The following is a 17,927-nucleotide window of genomic DNA, read 5'->3' as shown; positions in this document are numbered from 1 at the left end:
AGGATCCAATATGGTAATACAGGCATAAAGGATCAAAACCACTGCCTCTTTTTTTTTTTTGTATTTTCTACCTACAAGGTATACACATACTGTTCTAGAAGTATATTAAAATGTCAACATACTTCTTACTAAAGTATATGCATTTTCTTACTTCTAGGTACCCCTTTGAGTGGGAAATTACAAGTTTCCACTACATTTTTTTGATCATCGCATAAAATAAGGCTAGGACACTTGTAATCTGTTTATTTTTAAAAAATATTAAGGTTAAATTGCTAACACCTTTCCTCAAATCAGATTATAATAATGTAAAATGATGTTAAGATTAAAAATTTATACCGGCTAATCTAACACTGAATTGTGATAACCTGGATGATTTGCAAGCATAAGGTGAGAAGGAATTCTGAGGAAAAAAACTTTTTTCCCCAAGCACACCAAGAGTGTCACAAACCTTTACTGAGAATTTTTCCCTTATCTGCTCAAATATAAAAGAACTGCTGACATGCAAACCAGTCAAAATACTGATAAGCATACAAGAGGAGAGAGGTGAGGGGAGGATGATCCAAAATCACAAAATTAGAGTATTAAATTCCTATAATAAAAAAGGGAGTATGGAGATTTGAGATTAATTGCATGTTGGAAGAAAAGGAATTGTCTTGTCACTCAGCTGAGCTCTTGACTACTAAACTGTGAATTCAGGACAATTACTTTTAGAATGGCTTTTTACCAAAAAAGCTGACAGATACAATCAAATTAAAAGAAGCCATTTAGTATATTTTGTTTAAAAAAAAAAAGAAAAAGAAAAAAAGCACTTCATTATCGTATCAAGTTTTCTTAAGTTCTACAGAAGTAGAACCTTTGTATAAAAGATGAGCAAGAAATATTTTCCTTCCTCCACAGATCTGTTAAGGATGCTTACCAGGGTTGAATATATATGTGAAACACAGCGCTGGCAGAGTTCATGATTTGTACACGTGTACTACATACATTAACCCTAACCTAATGGAAACTGAGTTTCTGATTTTAGAGAAGAGTCTCTTGACAATCTGGCATTGGCAACAAAAGTTACATTCAACAACAGTTTATTCTATGGGTGAATTAAATCTTGCCAGTGGCAGCAGAGTAAGTTACCTTCCTTCTATTTGGTTTTTCTTTAGCTCAAGTAAATGTGTGAGGACAATTTCCATTAGTTTAAAAAAAAAAAAAAGTTAATGGTTATTCAATCAGAGGTATAGAATGATGTCAGCATCCAATTACCCAAACTGTACAACTAGCCGATGAAAGCCGATGAAAGCACGTATCCCTATAAAACTTACCCATCAAGTTAATGTTTGAAAGCTAACTTATCAGAAGGTGTCATTCAAAAAAATTTTTTTGCACATTCTACTTCAATTAACATGCCTTTTGGAATACTTTAGGTAACACTGCTTTCAACTAAAGCTCTGAGGGAACCTCTTAACTCAAGAGAGCAAGTTTATTAGACTGAGCACATGAGCCCCCAAAAATGTATAAAGACCTACTCACCACACTGTTCTTTCCCTTCAACTTTGTTTATTGATGTACTGAACATGAAAAAGTACAAAGAATCCAAACACAAAAGAAAACATGTACAGCCTCTTAAATACTCAACAGAATATATTTTCTATTCCAACAGATGTGAATTAAGTCATACTGTACAACTTCAAATAAATACCAGCCTTACATTTTATTAAGTGCTCTGATAAACACTGTAAAGTGAAGCACAATTTGCATGCCCTCTCATCAATGCCTTGGTTTGCTACAGTAGTATAGGAAAGAAGCATGTAGCTGCTGTTTTCCCGTGAGGGAAACCTTATTTTTTTTTTTTTAAGTATATACATGTATTCTGTTTTTTAGTTTTTTTTTTTTTTAATGCAGGTTAACTCTGACAATCTAAATGCACCTAAGGATATGAGAAAGTGCTAAGCCAATTGATTTCTGAATAGCATTGAGTGGGTCAGCATGAAAACTCGCTTATTCACTTTAGCACGCGCCTCACAGTATATGTACTGTACTATACTGAAAATTTTTATAACTACAATTTTAAATAATAAAAATAAAACTCAACGCAACCGCAAAGATAATGTACAACTATGTTATGCATAGCACATTGCCTGTTCTAAGGGGAAGCATGTGAGCATCTCAGTTTATACAAAAAGCAGGACGTAACTATATAGTTCTCAGTGCATCCTGATGAAGGCGTTTTTGCCTTCAGCTTTTTTGAAAATTTATTATAAGCTAGATGCTAATCAGAAAATATTCTGTATTTTTTAAAATTTCTTTCATACATGGTAAAGACTTATTTTATTATTTCCCCAAATAGTGGTTTAAGCATCATACAAAGTTAAATTTCAATAGCATACAGATATTTATGATTTTTGTATGAAAAATGTAAGGAAATTTGTTCAAAACCTATGGTTATACTCATTTTTTTTTACCACAAACATATTTATAAATGAAAATGTAGCATCACCATAAACAGCTGAAGCTAGACTATCTACAGACAAAATTAGCAACAAATCTGATGCACTGTAAATTCAAGTCCTCAGGACAACAAAAGTGATTAAGCAAGACCTCAAGTAACAATGTTAATGCCATTTACAAAGGAAAAAACTGATACAAAAACATTCAAAACCTGAACATCACTTGGCATGTAAGGAAAAAAAAAATCAAATTAGCTGAAAGGTTCATAACACAAGGTCTTATTTACATTACACAAAGCTCAGGTGTTAGCCTTGAACATAACTTTCAAAATACCTTCAAATATATCCAACTCAGATCACTTTTGCCGATCTGCTGCAGTACAAATCATGTGCAACATCTTTTTTCCTTAAGACAAAACAATTCTTCAAACAATACTGCAAGTACATCACTAAACACCATGAGCTCTATCTGAAGGGATTTCTTTAGGAAGAACAGATTTTTTTTTCCCCCATCTCTTGGTAATTTGAATTTCTTGCCTGCTCTTATATATTCTTCTGTAAATTTTTTTTATTTGTTTCAAAATCACAAATCAATGTGAGCCACCTATCACATAATAACCAGGATGATCAGACGCTCCACTGGTGATTACAAAAACGAAACCAGCAGTGTTTCCCCCATTGATTCTACTCCTTTCATACAAAGATCTCAAAAGTATTTTCTACATCATAAATCTTTCTAAATTTTCCAACCGCTGCAAATTTCCTGGTAAATTTTAAAAGCTCACTAGGTGTCATATGAAGAGATTTCTCAAAGTATTCAAGTCAAAATATTTGTTCCAGGACCAGTAAAAAGTTTCTCCAAATTTTCTTTTTTATAAAAATAGATGCTTTTTTTAAACCCACATCAAAGAGGCTCTTATCTCTTTGGCAAGGTACTGCTTTACGAAAAGTTCTCCAGTATTCTTACAATAAGCGTTTATAATGTAGCCCCCCTTCCCCAACCCAAATCATAATTACAAAATAAATACTGTTTTTAACTTCATAAATAAAAATGTAAACTTCAAAATACTTTTCTCAGACATAACAGCAATGCTTTAAATGTAAACCAAACACAAAGCTAATCAGAAAAAGAAAAAAAAGGGGGGGGGGGGAAAGACACAACCAACTAAAGAATTACAACACAAAGCCTCAATATTTACTCACAGGTTCAAGGCAGTTATGTAAAAAGAAAAGAAATGTCTTCCCTTAGCTGAAACACTTTAAAAGGTCCACCTTCTTCAAAGAAGGCAATAGAATGCAATGTGACAGGTAAAAACCCTGTACCTCTTGTCCATATTCAAACATAAAAGATATTTAAGAAGTTTTAATTCAAATACTAGCAATAAAAAATCTCACATATTTCTTAGGATGCTAAGTAGTCATTTTATCCCCATCTCAACACTGACTTACAAAGACATTTACTAATGTATAAAGTTTCTCTTAACTTGCCTTTGTTGTATAGTTTTCATATATAAATGGACTGAGGACAAGAGCTCATTAGGCTTTGTGCGTTTTGTTTGTCTTAAAGGAGACCTGCAGTACTCTGTCTCCCAGACGGTATCCATTGAGGCTAGCTATCGCCATGGCAGCCTCATCATAGTTTGTCATAGTCACAAATCCAAAACCTTTGCATTTATTGGTGTTAAAGTCACGGATGACCTTCACGTTGGTGACAGCTCCAAAAGGCCCAAACATTTGCCACAGGATACTCTCATCTGCGTCAGGAGCCAGGTTGTACACAAAAATACACCACCCTGTTCCTGGGTGCCCAGGGATATTAATTCCAGCCAAACTGGTCATTCCATCAATGGTCATTGGAGAAAACCTACTAAACAAAATAGGAGAAACACACACACGCACGCATGCACACACACACACACGCACGCACACGCACGCACACGCACAAATAGAAACAGAGGTTGGTTACAGCAATGGACTTAATTCTTTCCCCTTTCCCATCCCAAGAGTTTCGGTAACTCCCCTCCCCACAAGATACATACAACTATTTGAGGTTTCAACCAAAGTCGGTGTGTGGCTTGCAGTGGCATGCTATAATATCATGGTATTAATAAGTTATGAAATGGCCACATATGCTGTATTGAAAAATATTACTCACAATAGCAAAGAAATAAATTTGGAACTGGCTTCACGAACTTAAGCAGGATTGGGGGCAAGAAGGACCAACACAGACAGAAACATGCTATAACGTCGCAATGCAAGAGAAAACAAATAATGAGGTTTTTAAAGGCCAGGTGGCATCCAGTGGTATAATAATATTCCTTGAGTCAACCGTGCTTCAAAAACAGCTTTTCATTAGGCTGTACATGCAAAAGAAAACCCAACACAAACTTATGAAGGGTGTCACTCCCCAAATCAAAGAAACTAATCAATTATGGGAAGGGATTATGATTATCATGAACCTCTATGATTACCTCTTTACTCCATAAGCCATATTGAGCAGATTGTCCAACCTGCAAAACACACATTTAGCAAACTTCAGTTTTTAATTTTTCCCCTTGATGTCCAAGAAAGTTGGGCTCGTTACTGCCATCTTCCAAGGGGATGTTTATATATTAATTGTATGTGAAGTCTCAAAACAGTGGGTCTTCTTACATTTCTGAGAGGATGGTACCCACTGCCATAAAACAGTAGCTCTTCCAATGGATACAGTTTATCTCTACAAGGGTCAGGGAAATCAGTGGTGGTCATCTGAGGAAAGCCTTTCAAGAGGAAATGTGGAGGCTCTGGAACACTTGACATTTGGGTTCTCACCTTTTGCAGGCAAGTTCTAAGCACTCCACAGGCACCTACACGTCCTTATATTATTTTTAATTTTCAGAGCTATTAGTTCCTGAGTATCATAAGGCACTCAGATTAAGGGACTTGCTCAAGGCCAAAGAGTTAGTAAATGGTGGCATCGATATTCAAATTCTGCAGTTTACACAGAATTCCATAAATTTCCCTTCAACCCCCCAAATACAAAGGACTTTCATTTTTGAAAATCAAAGTGGTGTTATTATAGGTAAAAAGAACCTTATAGGACAACCTCAGCTAAACTTCCCACTGCTCAATGCGTTCGGCTGAGGTCCACAGAACGTAAGACGACAGACTCAATGAGTAACAAAGCAAGGACTTCAGACCCCAGTCTGATGCTTATTTTGATTGTCCTACAAGAAGTATAGTCCCACTACTCAAGGTGTAAGAAGCAGGCAGATAGAAACAAACTTGAGCGAGCTTCTCTTGACAATTTTTTTTTACGAAGTAGATGGCGGTGGGTGGGTACTCTTTAAAACTCTCTACCCTTCTCCTGTTTCAAAAATTAAATTGATAAAAAAAAAAATTAAATTGATGTTTTAAGCACTCGATTCTTCTTGCTTTATCAGTTTCAAAGAGACCATTCCGACGTTCCACATTTGTGCAATGCGTACCAATCAATGACGTGTGTTTAGAGGAGGTAGGCATAAATGAATACCTCAACTGCCACAATATTCAACACTCTCCAAGTAAGACCCTGGGTCAGGGGAACATTTTTTTCTTTAACAGCCATGAACAGTTAAGTTTGAAAAATGTTTCAACCTTATTGTCTAACCTGTGGCCTCAAGTGAGGCTAGAGCACACATGAGAAAGCAACTCCTCCTTGTTTTATAAAAGCCCCAAGACACCTCCTTCTGGTCTTTCAGAACTGGACAAAGAATCTTCACAGGTTCCTATTCCCAATTACCTCTGCACATTTGTGTGTTTTGTAAAATTGAAAAGAAAGAACCGAGCTGATTGTAATGCAAAGTACTATATAAAAAAAAAAAAGAACAAATCACAGTGACAAAGGAGCCTCATCTGTGTGTGGTGTATGCCTTGTCCCTCTACTCTCTCAGGAGCAGGGACAAGTTCATTACTCATCGTACCACTAATCATGGAGCACAGACGGATTGGGTCACTACAGGTTTACAATTAGTATCTGTTGACTGAATAAAAGCATTGAGGTTACTAACATTACCCTTAACTACTTAATCCAGAGTAAGAACTATCAGGAGGGCAGGCTGGGGAGCCTGTTTGCACATGCTACGGGGAGAGCACGTGTATGGAAAAAGTACACAGGTGGGAGGGGGATTTTGTTTTGTGCAGAGGTAATGAGTATAGCCAAAGATGCCATACCCTTATACTCCAAAGTAGAGGCCACAAATACCAGAAATAAGGATGCAAACAAGTTAGTATCATCAACAATAAAGTAATCTGATACAGATAATTTCATAGAACTGTTGAATGATCAATACAGAATGCATTTGGCATATGACACCAGTAGAACAGAATAGCATATTGAGGTCTGCTTCCAAAGTACTCAGAGGCTCAGATGCAGAGACACCAAAACAGAGTCACATCATCTCTGCCCATTAATTGTGCAGACTCTATCACCACCAGCTTAGGACACTAACCAAAAGTCCAGAGACAGAATCTCCTAATCAATTTTTCAGTATTTTCAAAGTAGGGTAGAAACCAAAACTGCCCCAGAAGTGGATTACATGTGTTAAAAGGAGAGATATCTCATTTCTCACTCTCCACCCCAGGATTCTCCAGGCAGGAGGCCTAGGACTTTTATACTAGGATCTCTGAGGACCCTCTCAATGAGCCTCATATTTGCCCTACCTGTGATTTCCTGTGTGATACCACGATCCTGCCCACTGATATCTTCACTCAATATTCACTTTAGAAAAAATTCAGTCCTATGGAATTCAAGCCAAGTTATCTGCCTCTCCCTCTCCCTCTTTGCTCTCCTTGCCCCTCCCTCCTCTCCCATCAACAAGGAGGAACATGGCACCTAAGAAACAGGACTTAGGCAACACTGAAAACCCCTGCCTGCCCACAGTTGGACCTAGCAGTTTACCCTGCTCTCAGTGCCACACACCCACAGGAGCTGGGAGAAGGCAGGGTGTGCTCCACTAGGGCACCATGTACCCCAAGCCTTGTAGAAGTTGGAAAACTGTCAATTAGGCAGTTAGCTCTGACACAAGGACCACTATTACTCTGCAGAATTATACATTTTTTCTGGGTCTGTCCAGAGTTCAGGGACAGCCATCTTTTGCATGTGATCATTTAATGACAGAAGCCAATTTTTAATGGAGACCAAGTTAATAGCCTCCAGAATGACCTAGGAGGGGTGTGTGTGATTATATACAGCTGTATGGCAAATAAATATTAAAGTGTCTAATAAAAATTTTTTCTAATTTATAAATGAAGTATTCTTTACTCATGTTGAATAAATGCACTGCATCCAAAGCTCTCACTCAGTCCCCATGCATCACATACTTTCCTGAGGGAAGACTGAGCAGTCCTCAAAGGGAAAGTGACACAGTCACCTGTTCTTTAGCATGGGCATAATCCACTTTACAAATAACACGTTAAGTGGATTTGAAGGATTAGATTGGAAAACCTAGCTTTAATTAAAACCCTCAAAGAAGAGGTAGTTTTAAAAAGATTCCTGCAAACAACAAATCATCATCACCATCATCACCATCATCAGAGGGAGGATGACACCAGTAAGGAAAGCCCAAGTAAATAAGAAAAGGGAGAGTTGATTATCTCTCCTACTCCTAGTACAAGCTACACTATGAGGTTAAACAAAATAATCTAACATGTCTCACATGAAGTCAGACAAGAAATTCCAAATTATCAAGATCATAATTTTATGACTCTTGCTTTAAAGGTATATTATTTACTAAGGTATTATGTAAGTGAAAAATGAGCCAGTTAGCATGATTAGCAAAACACTGATATATTGTTTATTTCATCCTTATTTTTATTTTCTGTGTATGATTAGGGTTTATGAATTAATGAATATAATAGCACAAGCCCCTATGTGCATATAGTTTATGACTACATGCCTAGTTTCTGATTATAAGTGGGCAATATTTTGAATAGAATATTCCCATTTCAAAACTAGATGTTTATAAGCAGAGAGTGAAAAGAAGGTACCTGCCCAGTTTCCAAGAAATTTAGCTGACAGACTACGGGAGGGCCTCCGCGCAGGTAGAAGGGGAAATGTCAGTCAAAGTGAGAAATAAAAATATACAGAGAGATTACTAATGGGTAAGAAAATAAAACTCTGAACTCTACAAATAATGGTTCTCAAAACCTCGCTAAAGATCACCGACCAAGATCTGCTTTGACGTTAACCCACAACAAGATCACCAACTCATCTCCTTATCTAATTCCTCTAAAAAGAGAAAAAAATTATTCGGGAGGATTGATACCAGTTTCTTCCCAAAGTAAATTGTGATAGTGCAACCAGCACATGCCTTAAATGAAACTCAAGTGCTGATTTAAAAGCTCCTTTAAAAATGCATAAAGGCTTATTATAGAAGCAGGCACACAAGCCATTAGACTAGACCACATTTAATAAAATTAAGGCTGCTCCACAAGAAGAGAGATGAAAAAAATTTGGCTGAAAGTTTAATTCAGATACCATGTCCCAGGAACATACTTAAGGGGCTTGAATTACACTATCCATCCAAATAAACAAGGCCAGTCTTATTTTGAAAACTGTAGTCAATTAAATAAGCATATTAGATTAGCAGTGCTCATGTTAAAATAATTCTCTTTCTAATTATTCATATGGGTTGACTGAGCCATAAACCTCACAATCCCACTTTTAAACTTAACTCTTATTACATGGATTTTAATTTTTTTTAACCTTAAAAGATAAGGTACATTTCATAAATATTAAAAACATCCTTGGCTATTAATATTTATAACTTGTATTCGCCCATCTCTCTCAACTCCCGAGGCACTATGACAACATAAAAACACACAGTGCAAAATTTTATAAGTGTCCGCAGGAAGGTGACAAACTCAAGGCTGAGAGCATTAGAACACAGATACTAGAGACAAAAGATCTAGGTAATGACCTAGGCCTGAACTACAGAAGAGCAAAATACCAACAAAGCAAGCCAGTCCTTCAAGAGTCTTTCTGAGATGAAAGAAGATTCAACCTTAATTCAATAGAATAAGGGGAAAAAAATCAAGGTTATTACAGACCAGGTTCAAACATATTAAAGAAAAGCAACCAAACACACAACACCCTAAACTTAAAATCTAGGAATAAAGGCTCTCAATTTCTTGTAACACTGAATCTAAACCAAACACCTTCACTTAGCTCAAAGACTAGTTCATAATTTATTATCTGAAGATGGATTATGAGAAGTGGGGTGACGGAGACAAGAGTTAAGAATCTGAAAGTACAATAAACATCTTCCCTGTTTTCTGAAACCAAGTTTCCCTTAAAACAGACAACTCTTATTCCCTTTTTCCAAAATTTCTTTTTATAGGAAATAAGGAAAGTAAGAATCGCTAAGTTAATTACATACGGAACTAAAAGATAAAAGCACAGAATGGGCAGAAGATATTTTTTAAAATATTAAATCTGATCATCAGAACATCCTGTAAAGCTTTACCCAATTAAAAAAAAAAGCATACAGGGAGGGGGCTAGATGAAGTTGAGAGCAGATAAAAGAGCTATCAACAACCTAATATTTGAGTCACCTACATGCCTTGCCATTTCAATAACCAGGCATTCTCCTGGAGAGCCTATCATTTCAGTCCTCTTGCTCAGGCTTTCTCAGAATTCAATCTTGATTTTAAGAGCACAGTTTTACTCAGTAACTACCATAAAACAAAAACCAAACCAGAGGTTAAATTGGGAAACACCAAAATTAACAATTTAAACTAATACAGCTTTCTACTAACATCAAACATCTTGTATTTTCACAGTATTAAAATCAACCAGTAAGTTTCAAAGAACTTTCCTCTACCTAAGCTCAAAATTCTTTTCTAGGCCCCAAAGAGCTCTGAAGTTAACTGGATAGGCTGCCTAGGAAACACCTCTAAAATTCCTTCATGCGTGTCTGTGCTAAAGTTGCAAAAAAATATTACTCACTTAAGATGCCACACAGGAAACCTATAGGCAGAGCTAAGAAATGGCTTTGTGAAATTTCTTTCTCTGCAAGGGCAAGCAGCAAGTAGCCCCATGCATGTCTTCCTCCAGCCCAATTACCAACCACCACAGTCAAAAGTGGCAGTGTTTCCTTTCTACCAATGCTTTTTTAAACCTTACAAAGTTAAAGCAGAGAGTGAAGTGAACACAAGGCTTAGTCAACTGGGTACCAAGTCATACAGTTCCAAATAGAACATTCTGACAGTACACCCTCTTCTCCCAAGGCAAAAGCCACCCTAAGTAGGAAATGAACATGGTGTTTATGGAAAATTTCTTTCTCATACCTCAGGTGACGTAATTTTTTTTTTAAAGGAGATATTTTACTAATTTTTATCTTTACTCTCTTCAGCACTCTAAAACACCTGAATGAAAAAATGCAAGTGATTTAAGCTAGAAAACATATAACTCTTTATTAAGCAAAATTTGTGACTATATTTTTGGTAATTAATTATTCTGCTCCAGCAAGGAAATAAAATTGATATTCACTGGTGATAAAAAACAAAACAAAAGAACACTAGCATGGAGGTTACACGGCATTATGGCTGCAGTATACCATATGGCCAAAAAGGATATTAAAAATGTTACGGAAAATAAAAAATGTTTATGTCTCTGTGCTCTGTTTAACATCTAAAAGTCACCATTCTTCTCACATGCAGATTAGGGATTTTTTTTAAGTGACTTAATGACTTAATCTGGTTGTTGCCCCAGTATTAGAATAAAATTTGGAAAATTAGAATATTTATACCCGTCTATGAGATAGAATATCCTCTTTGGGCTAAAAATGCATGGTCATTGTATGGACTATACAGAGGTTAGAAAACTACCACCCACGGGCCAAATCCAGACTGCCATCTGTTTCTCTACAGCCCAGGAGCTAAGAATGGTTTTTACATTTTTAAAGAGTTGTTTAAAAAAAAAAAAAAAAAAAAGACACGCATCAGAGACCATGACCCACAAAGCCTAGAATATTTACTATCTGGGCCTTTACAGGGGTTTGCCAACCTCTAAACTGCAAGGAATAAAAACTTAAAAAGGGAAGAAGGACCTATTTATAAAAACGTAATGTCATCACATAAGTTAGGTACCCTTAGTGGTGCACATATTACAAAACAAAGTAACTGAAAGAGCTTGACCTAAAAATTAAAACACAAGGATAAGATCTTATCAAGAAAAAAACTAAAAAGGGGAATTTGGAAGCACTGGAAACAGTTAAGAAGACCCCAGCATTCTGTGTAGGTCAGGGTTTCTCAACCTCAGCACTACTGCTGTTTGGGGCCAGATAATCTGTTGCTGTTGGGGGTTGTAACTGTACATGCAAGGTGATTAGCAGCATGCCTGGCCTCTCCCACTAGATGCTAGTGGCACTGCCCACTCAAGCTGTGCCCACACAAACGTCTCCAGACACTGCCAATGCCCCCAGAGGGGCAAAACTACTCCTGGTTGAGAACCACTGCTGTAGCCTATTGTCCTTTTGTCCCCACCCTGGATATTTGCAAAAGACACTATTCCCCAAGTAGGTTTTCTCTGTGCCCATAAGAAAAAGAAAGAAAACAACAATAATAATAGCAAACCGGAGACCGTGTCAGTAAAAGTACTGGACAGTGAACCTGAGAGTTCTGAGTTGAGTAGCTGGGCGTAAGAACCAGACCAGACTTACCTAAAACGCTGTGCCTGCTGAGCTAGTGGTCCTGGATACCTTCTGTTTGGAGACTGGTACAGCTGGGAAAGGATGGCCTGATTTGTTTTTTGGCTTGGATTATTAGCAAACTTTACAGTGATTGGCTCTGCGGCAGCAGGAGGTTTCTGGCCATTTAGGCCTTTGATAGCTTCTTCTGCCTCAATCCGCTTGTCAAATCGAATAAATCCTACACCCCTTGATATGCCTATGGTAGATGTGGGTAAGGATTTGGGAAAGAGGGAGTGGAAGGAGACAGGAGGGAGAGAAGAAAGGATAAATTAATTTTTCCTTCTCAAGAACATGTTTTCACCCACATATAACATCTGCCACAAAATCACATGAGGAGAAAAGTTTTACCTTGACTTAGTAGCAATTCAGTATAGCATTACAATTTTGTATTTTTTTAAATACATGAAATGCATTAAATTAAATTAACGCATTTTAAAGTCCATTACCACATGCTACCAATAAGCCAAGAAGAAGAAAGCACACAAGCATATCCATGTTTCCTTTCCCCACCTTCTTCTCTCCCTCTCATGCACTCACACTCTTTAATAAAGTCAACAGTATGCCTGTCTTGTACTTTTCTAATTATGCTATTGGACAAACAGTTCAGAAATGATGGGCACAGTAGCTCTTTTTCTTGTAACAAGGAGAACAGAAACAGACATTTGCTAAAAATGCTAAAAAGCTATGCTAAAAATATACACACAGTGGTAGAAAAATATATTTCAGCTACATTTTTAAACAATATAATTCTACTTAATCATATTATATAGGAAACCAACCCTTTAAGAAAAATGTCTGAAGAGGCTTTTCTGGTTCCCTGAAGTTCCCCCACTATTTTGAACTGGCTGTTCTTTATTAGAGAAATAACATTATATGGAGAAAAAGAGGTGAAAGAGGAGGTAGAGTTTAAAAATAAATAAGATAGAAGTAAAGGCTCAAAGCTTTCTTTCTTTGGCACCATTTACTTCTGACTACGGAATGTCATTCCCTGGCTCCTACTCTCCCCACCCTGAGAGACAAGAATGGGGGAAGGCAGAGGGATGGCCAAATACCTGTCCAGCTTTTGAGAAATGGTAGCAGGAAACCCAACTCATTCCATTTAATTAGCTTAACAGGCTATTTGGGGTGGCCATAGCTGGCCATCATGAGATTAGTAGTTGTAGGGAAAGACTTTCTTGGCAAGCAAATTGGTAGTAGCAGTACCAGCTTGGGTAGCAGTGAGAAAAGCCTAGATGATTCAGAGTATGTCACTGAAGAAAAGAGTGAGAGGTTATTAAGAAAGATAGGCTAAGAAAATGCACTAGACCATTATGATTTATAGGAACTTTAAAAAAAGATAAAGGTCTGCTTGCTCTACAATTAATACTGTGTAAGTTGAAGGGCTTAGAATTTTACTCTAAGGTAGATGAGGCATTTTTTCCATATACACTTACCTCAGACAACCCCTATCACTTCACCTTTCCTATTTAAGCTATACCTGCTGCACATTATTACCACCTGATGGCTGAATAACAAAATTGCAGGATTTTTCATTTTAGGTAAAGTGGATAATTTCACTCTGTAAGTCATAAGTATAAAGATGAAACGGTGAAATGACAGCAAATCTATCCTTTCAATTATCTATTAAGAATGAATAACCCCTAGGACTTGACTATTCCATAAGGAAAGCATTAGATAAGCAACGAAATGGCCTCTATATAGGATGAGTCATCTAAACCTATGGTCCTCAAACCTGAGCATGCATCAGTATAACCCAAAGGGCTTGGTAAAATGCCCACTCTGAGAGTTTTATTCATTAGGTTTTGGGTGGAGCCCAAGACTGTGCATTTCTAAGGAGGTTCCAGGAGGGTGCTGATGCTCCAGGTGCAGAATCACACATGAGAACCACTGACTAAACCAGGAGGTGGCGAGATAAATCCACCTGTGAGCCCACATACTCAGGATGGACTTGCAGTTAAGAGATGCGCTTTCTGTATCACAGGTGAAAGAAATCTACTTTTGATTCACAAGTCCTCACTGAGAATGAATGAATGAATGAAAAAGCATGAATATTATGAACAAAATATCAGGCCATTTTTGTTGCTCTAAACAAATATATCTAGATTGCTAGGCCTGGATTTCTATTTGACCCCATTAGCAGTCTGTGTGATACAATACACTGTGATAGAATGTATGATAATTACGAAATGCAGCTAAGAAGAAAAGACCACATTTTTATATACCCTCACTGGACTAAATTTTCTCCATACAGCAAAACCTACAGGCCATTCTCCCAAGTATGTGAATGATGGTAGATATCACTTTACTCAGAACTCATAAGTATGGTATTCAGACTCTGTAAGAGGTTAATTAACAGCACAGAGGGGCATAACATAGGCTGCTTCTGATCAAATTCAGGTCAACTAAATTGATCGTCACTTGAAGAATTAAAAACTTGGCCTGATTTTACTCTGCGGTCCATTGTTTCTTTAAAAAGAAAAAAAATCACACATTGTAATGTACAACTATCTCCACTGGTACAATAATTATGAGAGAGAGAGAGATGGGAAAGGAGAGAGAAAGAGAATAGGGAGAGTGAAGGAGGGGAGAAAGAAGAAACACACAGAAAAAAGAAAAACCTATTTTCTTAAGAAACAAACAAACAACCCACCCCACCCCAAAAAAAGACTACCCATAAAATCTTAATGTGACTGCTTGAGTATATGGCACTATAGGTTATTTTTCCCCCCTCTTTACCCTGTTTCCCTAATTTCATTATGTTTTAAAAAGAATATTGTTTTTACAATAGAAAAATATGCCTGTGCCTTATTTTTAAGATCCATGATCAAATCTATATTGCTAGTTTTTAACTAAAAGCTTTAGCAGAAGAGCTAGCTCCCTTACATACAAAATTTTTAATAAACATATTAGTCTTCTTATTTTGGTTTGGTTAAAAGTAATATAAGGGATAAAATAAATTTTTAACATTCAAATTTTTAAACTCTTACACATGCCTATACAACACAGCATGGACCTGAAAAATAGCCTTAATAGCAATTACCAGTGTAGATGTAGTGTAATCCGCTCCTAGAGAATTAGCTGCATTAAGCTATGCTTTTCACAAAAATAAGATTGTTTATTAGTACTTTATAAGGAAGATGGGAGCTTTTTTCATGCAGCAGCTTGAAAATGAAGATTAATTTGTAATAATTATTTGTAATAACTTACATGTAATAATTATACTTATAAATTTATTATAAGTCACAAAACAGACTCCAAACCTGCACCTTTGCGGAGGAAATGACTCAAGCTTGCTCACTACACTCCACAATCTATTCTTATCCATGCATATCTATGAACAGTCCCAGCAGAAAACTGCATTTTCTGGCCCACATATACCTTTGATGTGTTCCAGAGGCAAGATTTCTGTATGGGAAGGCAGAATATTTCACCATCTGCCAGTCGCAGAGCAGAAAAGATTGTCCAGAGCAGCTGCCTACTTACCAGTGACCTGGTCAACCAGAATACGAGAAGTAATAATGCGTCCGTATTGTGAAAAAAGTTGTTCCAACTCCTTCTGTGTCATTGTTTTCGGAAGTCCACTGACGTACAAGTTTGCATCTCTGATAGAAGCTGAACTTGGGCGAGCATAGGAAACCTGGAAAAGAGCAATGAAACGTATATGCACACTCAGTGACCTCCCTTCCAAAACCCAAAAACTGCCTCAAGTTAGTTAGCAGCTTTTGCATTAGAAGTACACAACAAACAATGAAGTTCAAACAAGTCCAGAGTGAACTGTTTCATTTCTGGAGAAATTCTCGACAAATGAGAAACGCCATTCCTTCGCGTGGAGAGAAGACAGTATTTACCCCTAGCTTTGTAAGTGTTCAAAACAGACCAATGGTGCACATAGCAGAGTACTACTCATGGTAATAAATTGTCCTCGAGGGGTGAAATCCCCCTAAACTAGGGATTTAGGCTCAATCAGAAGACCAAGCTTAAAGATTCTAAATTCACCTGACACATCTGTGTGAACTGTTTTTGCGCTTCTCCCATCTCGGGGGTTGGTGGTGATGGTACAAAGTTTCTGAAGAATTTATTATAAGTACGTCCTTTCGATTTATTTGAAAATAGCTATCGTCCTTAAATTGCAAGAAGCTGAAGTATCAATGAACTGTACCTCCCGTTATCCTTTGTCTACTGTCTTCTTGTCCACAAATCTCTTTAATCTTGATTTTCAAAAGGTCTTAAGTCCGTCTATTGGTTTATTGACTTTACCTGCCATTTTAGGTACCCTTTCAAAAAGCTTCCCATCTTTGAGATATAGTGCCCAAAATTCTACCAGGATGGAAGGCACAACAAGTCCATGTGTATTTATCATCAACACTCTTTACATGAACTCCAGGAGGAAAGGAGCTGTATCTGTCTCTCTTATCACTGTATCCTCAGTATCTTAGCACATCACACGTGCTAGAATATCTGCTGAGTAAAGCCAGGCTAGTACCCCATTGATCCCGTAGGTCCACAACAGTTTGCAAGGCACACAGCATTCAAGTAGAGTTCATCAAGTCATCTAGATCTTGCCCAAACTGTAACCGATAGCTCTATGCCTATAACCTATCTCTGCCAATTTTAAGTTAGCGCTGAGTCTCATGTGCTATTTTGACCTCATTTCCTTTAGTTTAACTGTAAGCTCTTCTGGACTGACTACTAGGACAGGAACTTCACAGTATACCCCATCTGCCAGACCATTCATAAAAATGGCCAATGAGTCTACTCCTGGGCTTGATTTGGTGGAGTATCATGACAAGATAACTTCTGCCTGTTCATTGTAGCCATTAGTATCCACCTTTAATCTGGCTCACTGCTTACTGCAAAACAAAATTAAAAAATACCTTTTCAATTTAAACAGTTTTTGATATTTGGTATGAAACACCAAATATTTTCTCCATGATTTCAATTATGTCCACAGTTCTCTGTGTTATCACTATTTTTTTCTTTCCAGAAAAAAAAGACAGGTTTTATAAAAGGTCTTGCTCTCTTTCACCCCAATCCCCATAGTGTTAACATTTAATACTCTTACCCTTTATTCAACAAGTTTGCTCATTAACAAGTGAAACTACACCTGCTGTTCCAAAAGCTGTACTTGGAGGTCACATTAGCACTGTCTTACACTACAGACACAGGTAATTTGGAATAGTGGTGGAGAAAAGATAGATAACTATTCACATACTACTCTTTTTTTCTTTATGCCTAAATACTTAAGAACAATGAAGATTGGGGAACTTAAATATAAGTGAAAATTAAGAAATGAAAGAAATTTCCAAGTGCTCAAAATAATTCAAATGGAGTCTCATCTTGGGACTGCTAAAAACTGATAAAAACAAAGCAAATGAACTATATGTGCATTCAGTGATGTGAATACATGAACACCCAATTTCTTTTCTAAAATACAATCCTTCATTACCTGGGTAAGCTAAAAATCCCACCACTCAGACACCCTTAGAATCTAGGACTCCAATGCTTTATTTCAGTGGCAGGGAGCTCTCACCAAGTCAGCTGTTAGTCTGCTCCAGATTGTGTGACTGAAGTGTTCCCCTTATAAAGAGCCACTTCCCATGGGCAACAGAATACGCATCTACACATGCTCGGTTAGGAGGTTTACTTCCAATGACTGATGAAGCAGACAGCCTCAACACAAGCTCAAGCAAAGGTGACACCTCTCTAACCAATGTGCCTGGGCTCAAAACCAGGTTTAATTCATTAAGGGCTCTTGAATTTGAACAAATTTTACCTTCTT

At 37.2% G+C, this 17,927-nt stretch overlaps 1 protein-coding gene across 12 annotated transcripts in view; it reads right to left on the bottom strand.

Moving 5' to 3' along the window:
• Positions 1-1,540: 1,540 nt before the first annotated feature.
• ELAVL2 (ELAV like RNA binding protein 2) overlaps positions 1,541-17,927 on the bottom strand; it is a 134,883-nt gene continuing 118,496 nt past the window's right edge. For 9 of the 12 annotated variants that reach the window (XM_028165153.2, XM_057549440.1, XM_028165152.2 and 6 more), the window contains 4 exons: positions 15,632-15,785; positions 12,119-12,344; positions 4,910-4,948; positions 1,541-4,305 (listed from right to left, as the gene is read on the bottom strand). In XM_028165153.2, coding sequence (XP_028020954.1) covers positions 3,975-4,305; positions 4,910-4,948; positions 12,119-12,344; positions 15,632-15,785 — 750 coding nt within the window. In that variant the 3' untranslated portion in view covers positions 1,541-3,974. The remainder of the gene's footprint in view (positions 4,306-4,909; positions 4,949-12,118; positions 12,345-15,631; positions 15,786-17,927) is intronic. The other 3 variants (XM_028165151.2, XM_028165154.2, XM_028165156.2) reach the window with 1 other exon arrangement.

This window comes from Balaenoptera acutorostrata, chromosome 6, assembly GCF_949987535.1.
Source record: "Balaenoptera acutorostrata chromosome 6, mBalAcu1.1, whole genome shotgun sequence".
In the NCBI taxonomy this organism is placed as follows: domain Eukaryota; kingdom Metazoa; phylum Chordata; class Mammalia; order Artiodactyla; family Balaenopteridae; genus Balaenoptera; species Balaenoptera acutorostrata.
This window is presented reverse-complemented; position numbering and strand designations above follow the sequence as displayed.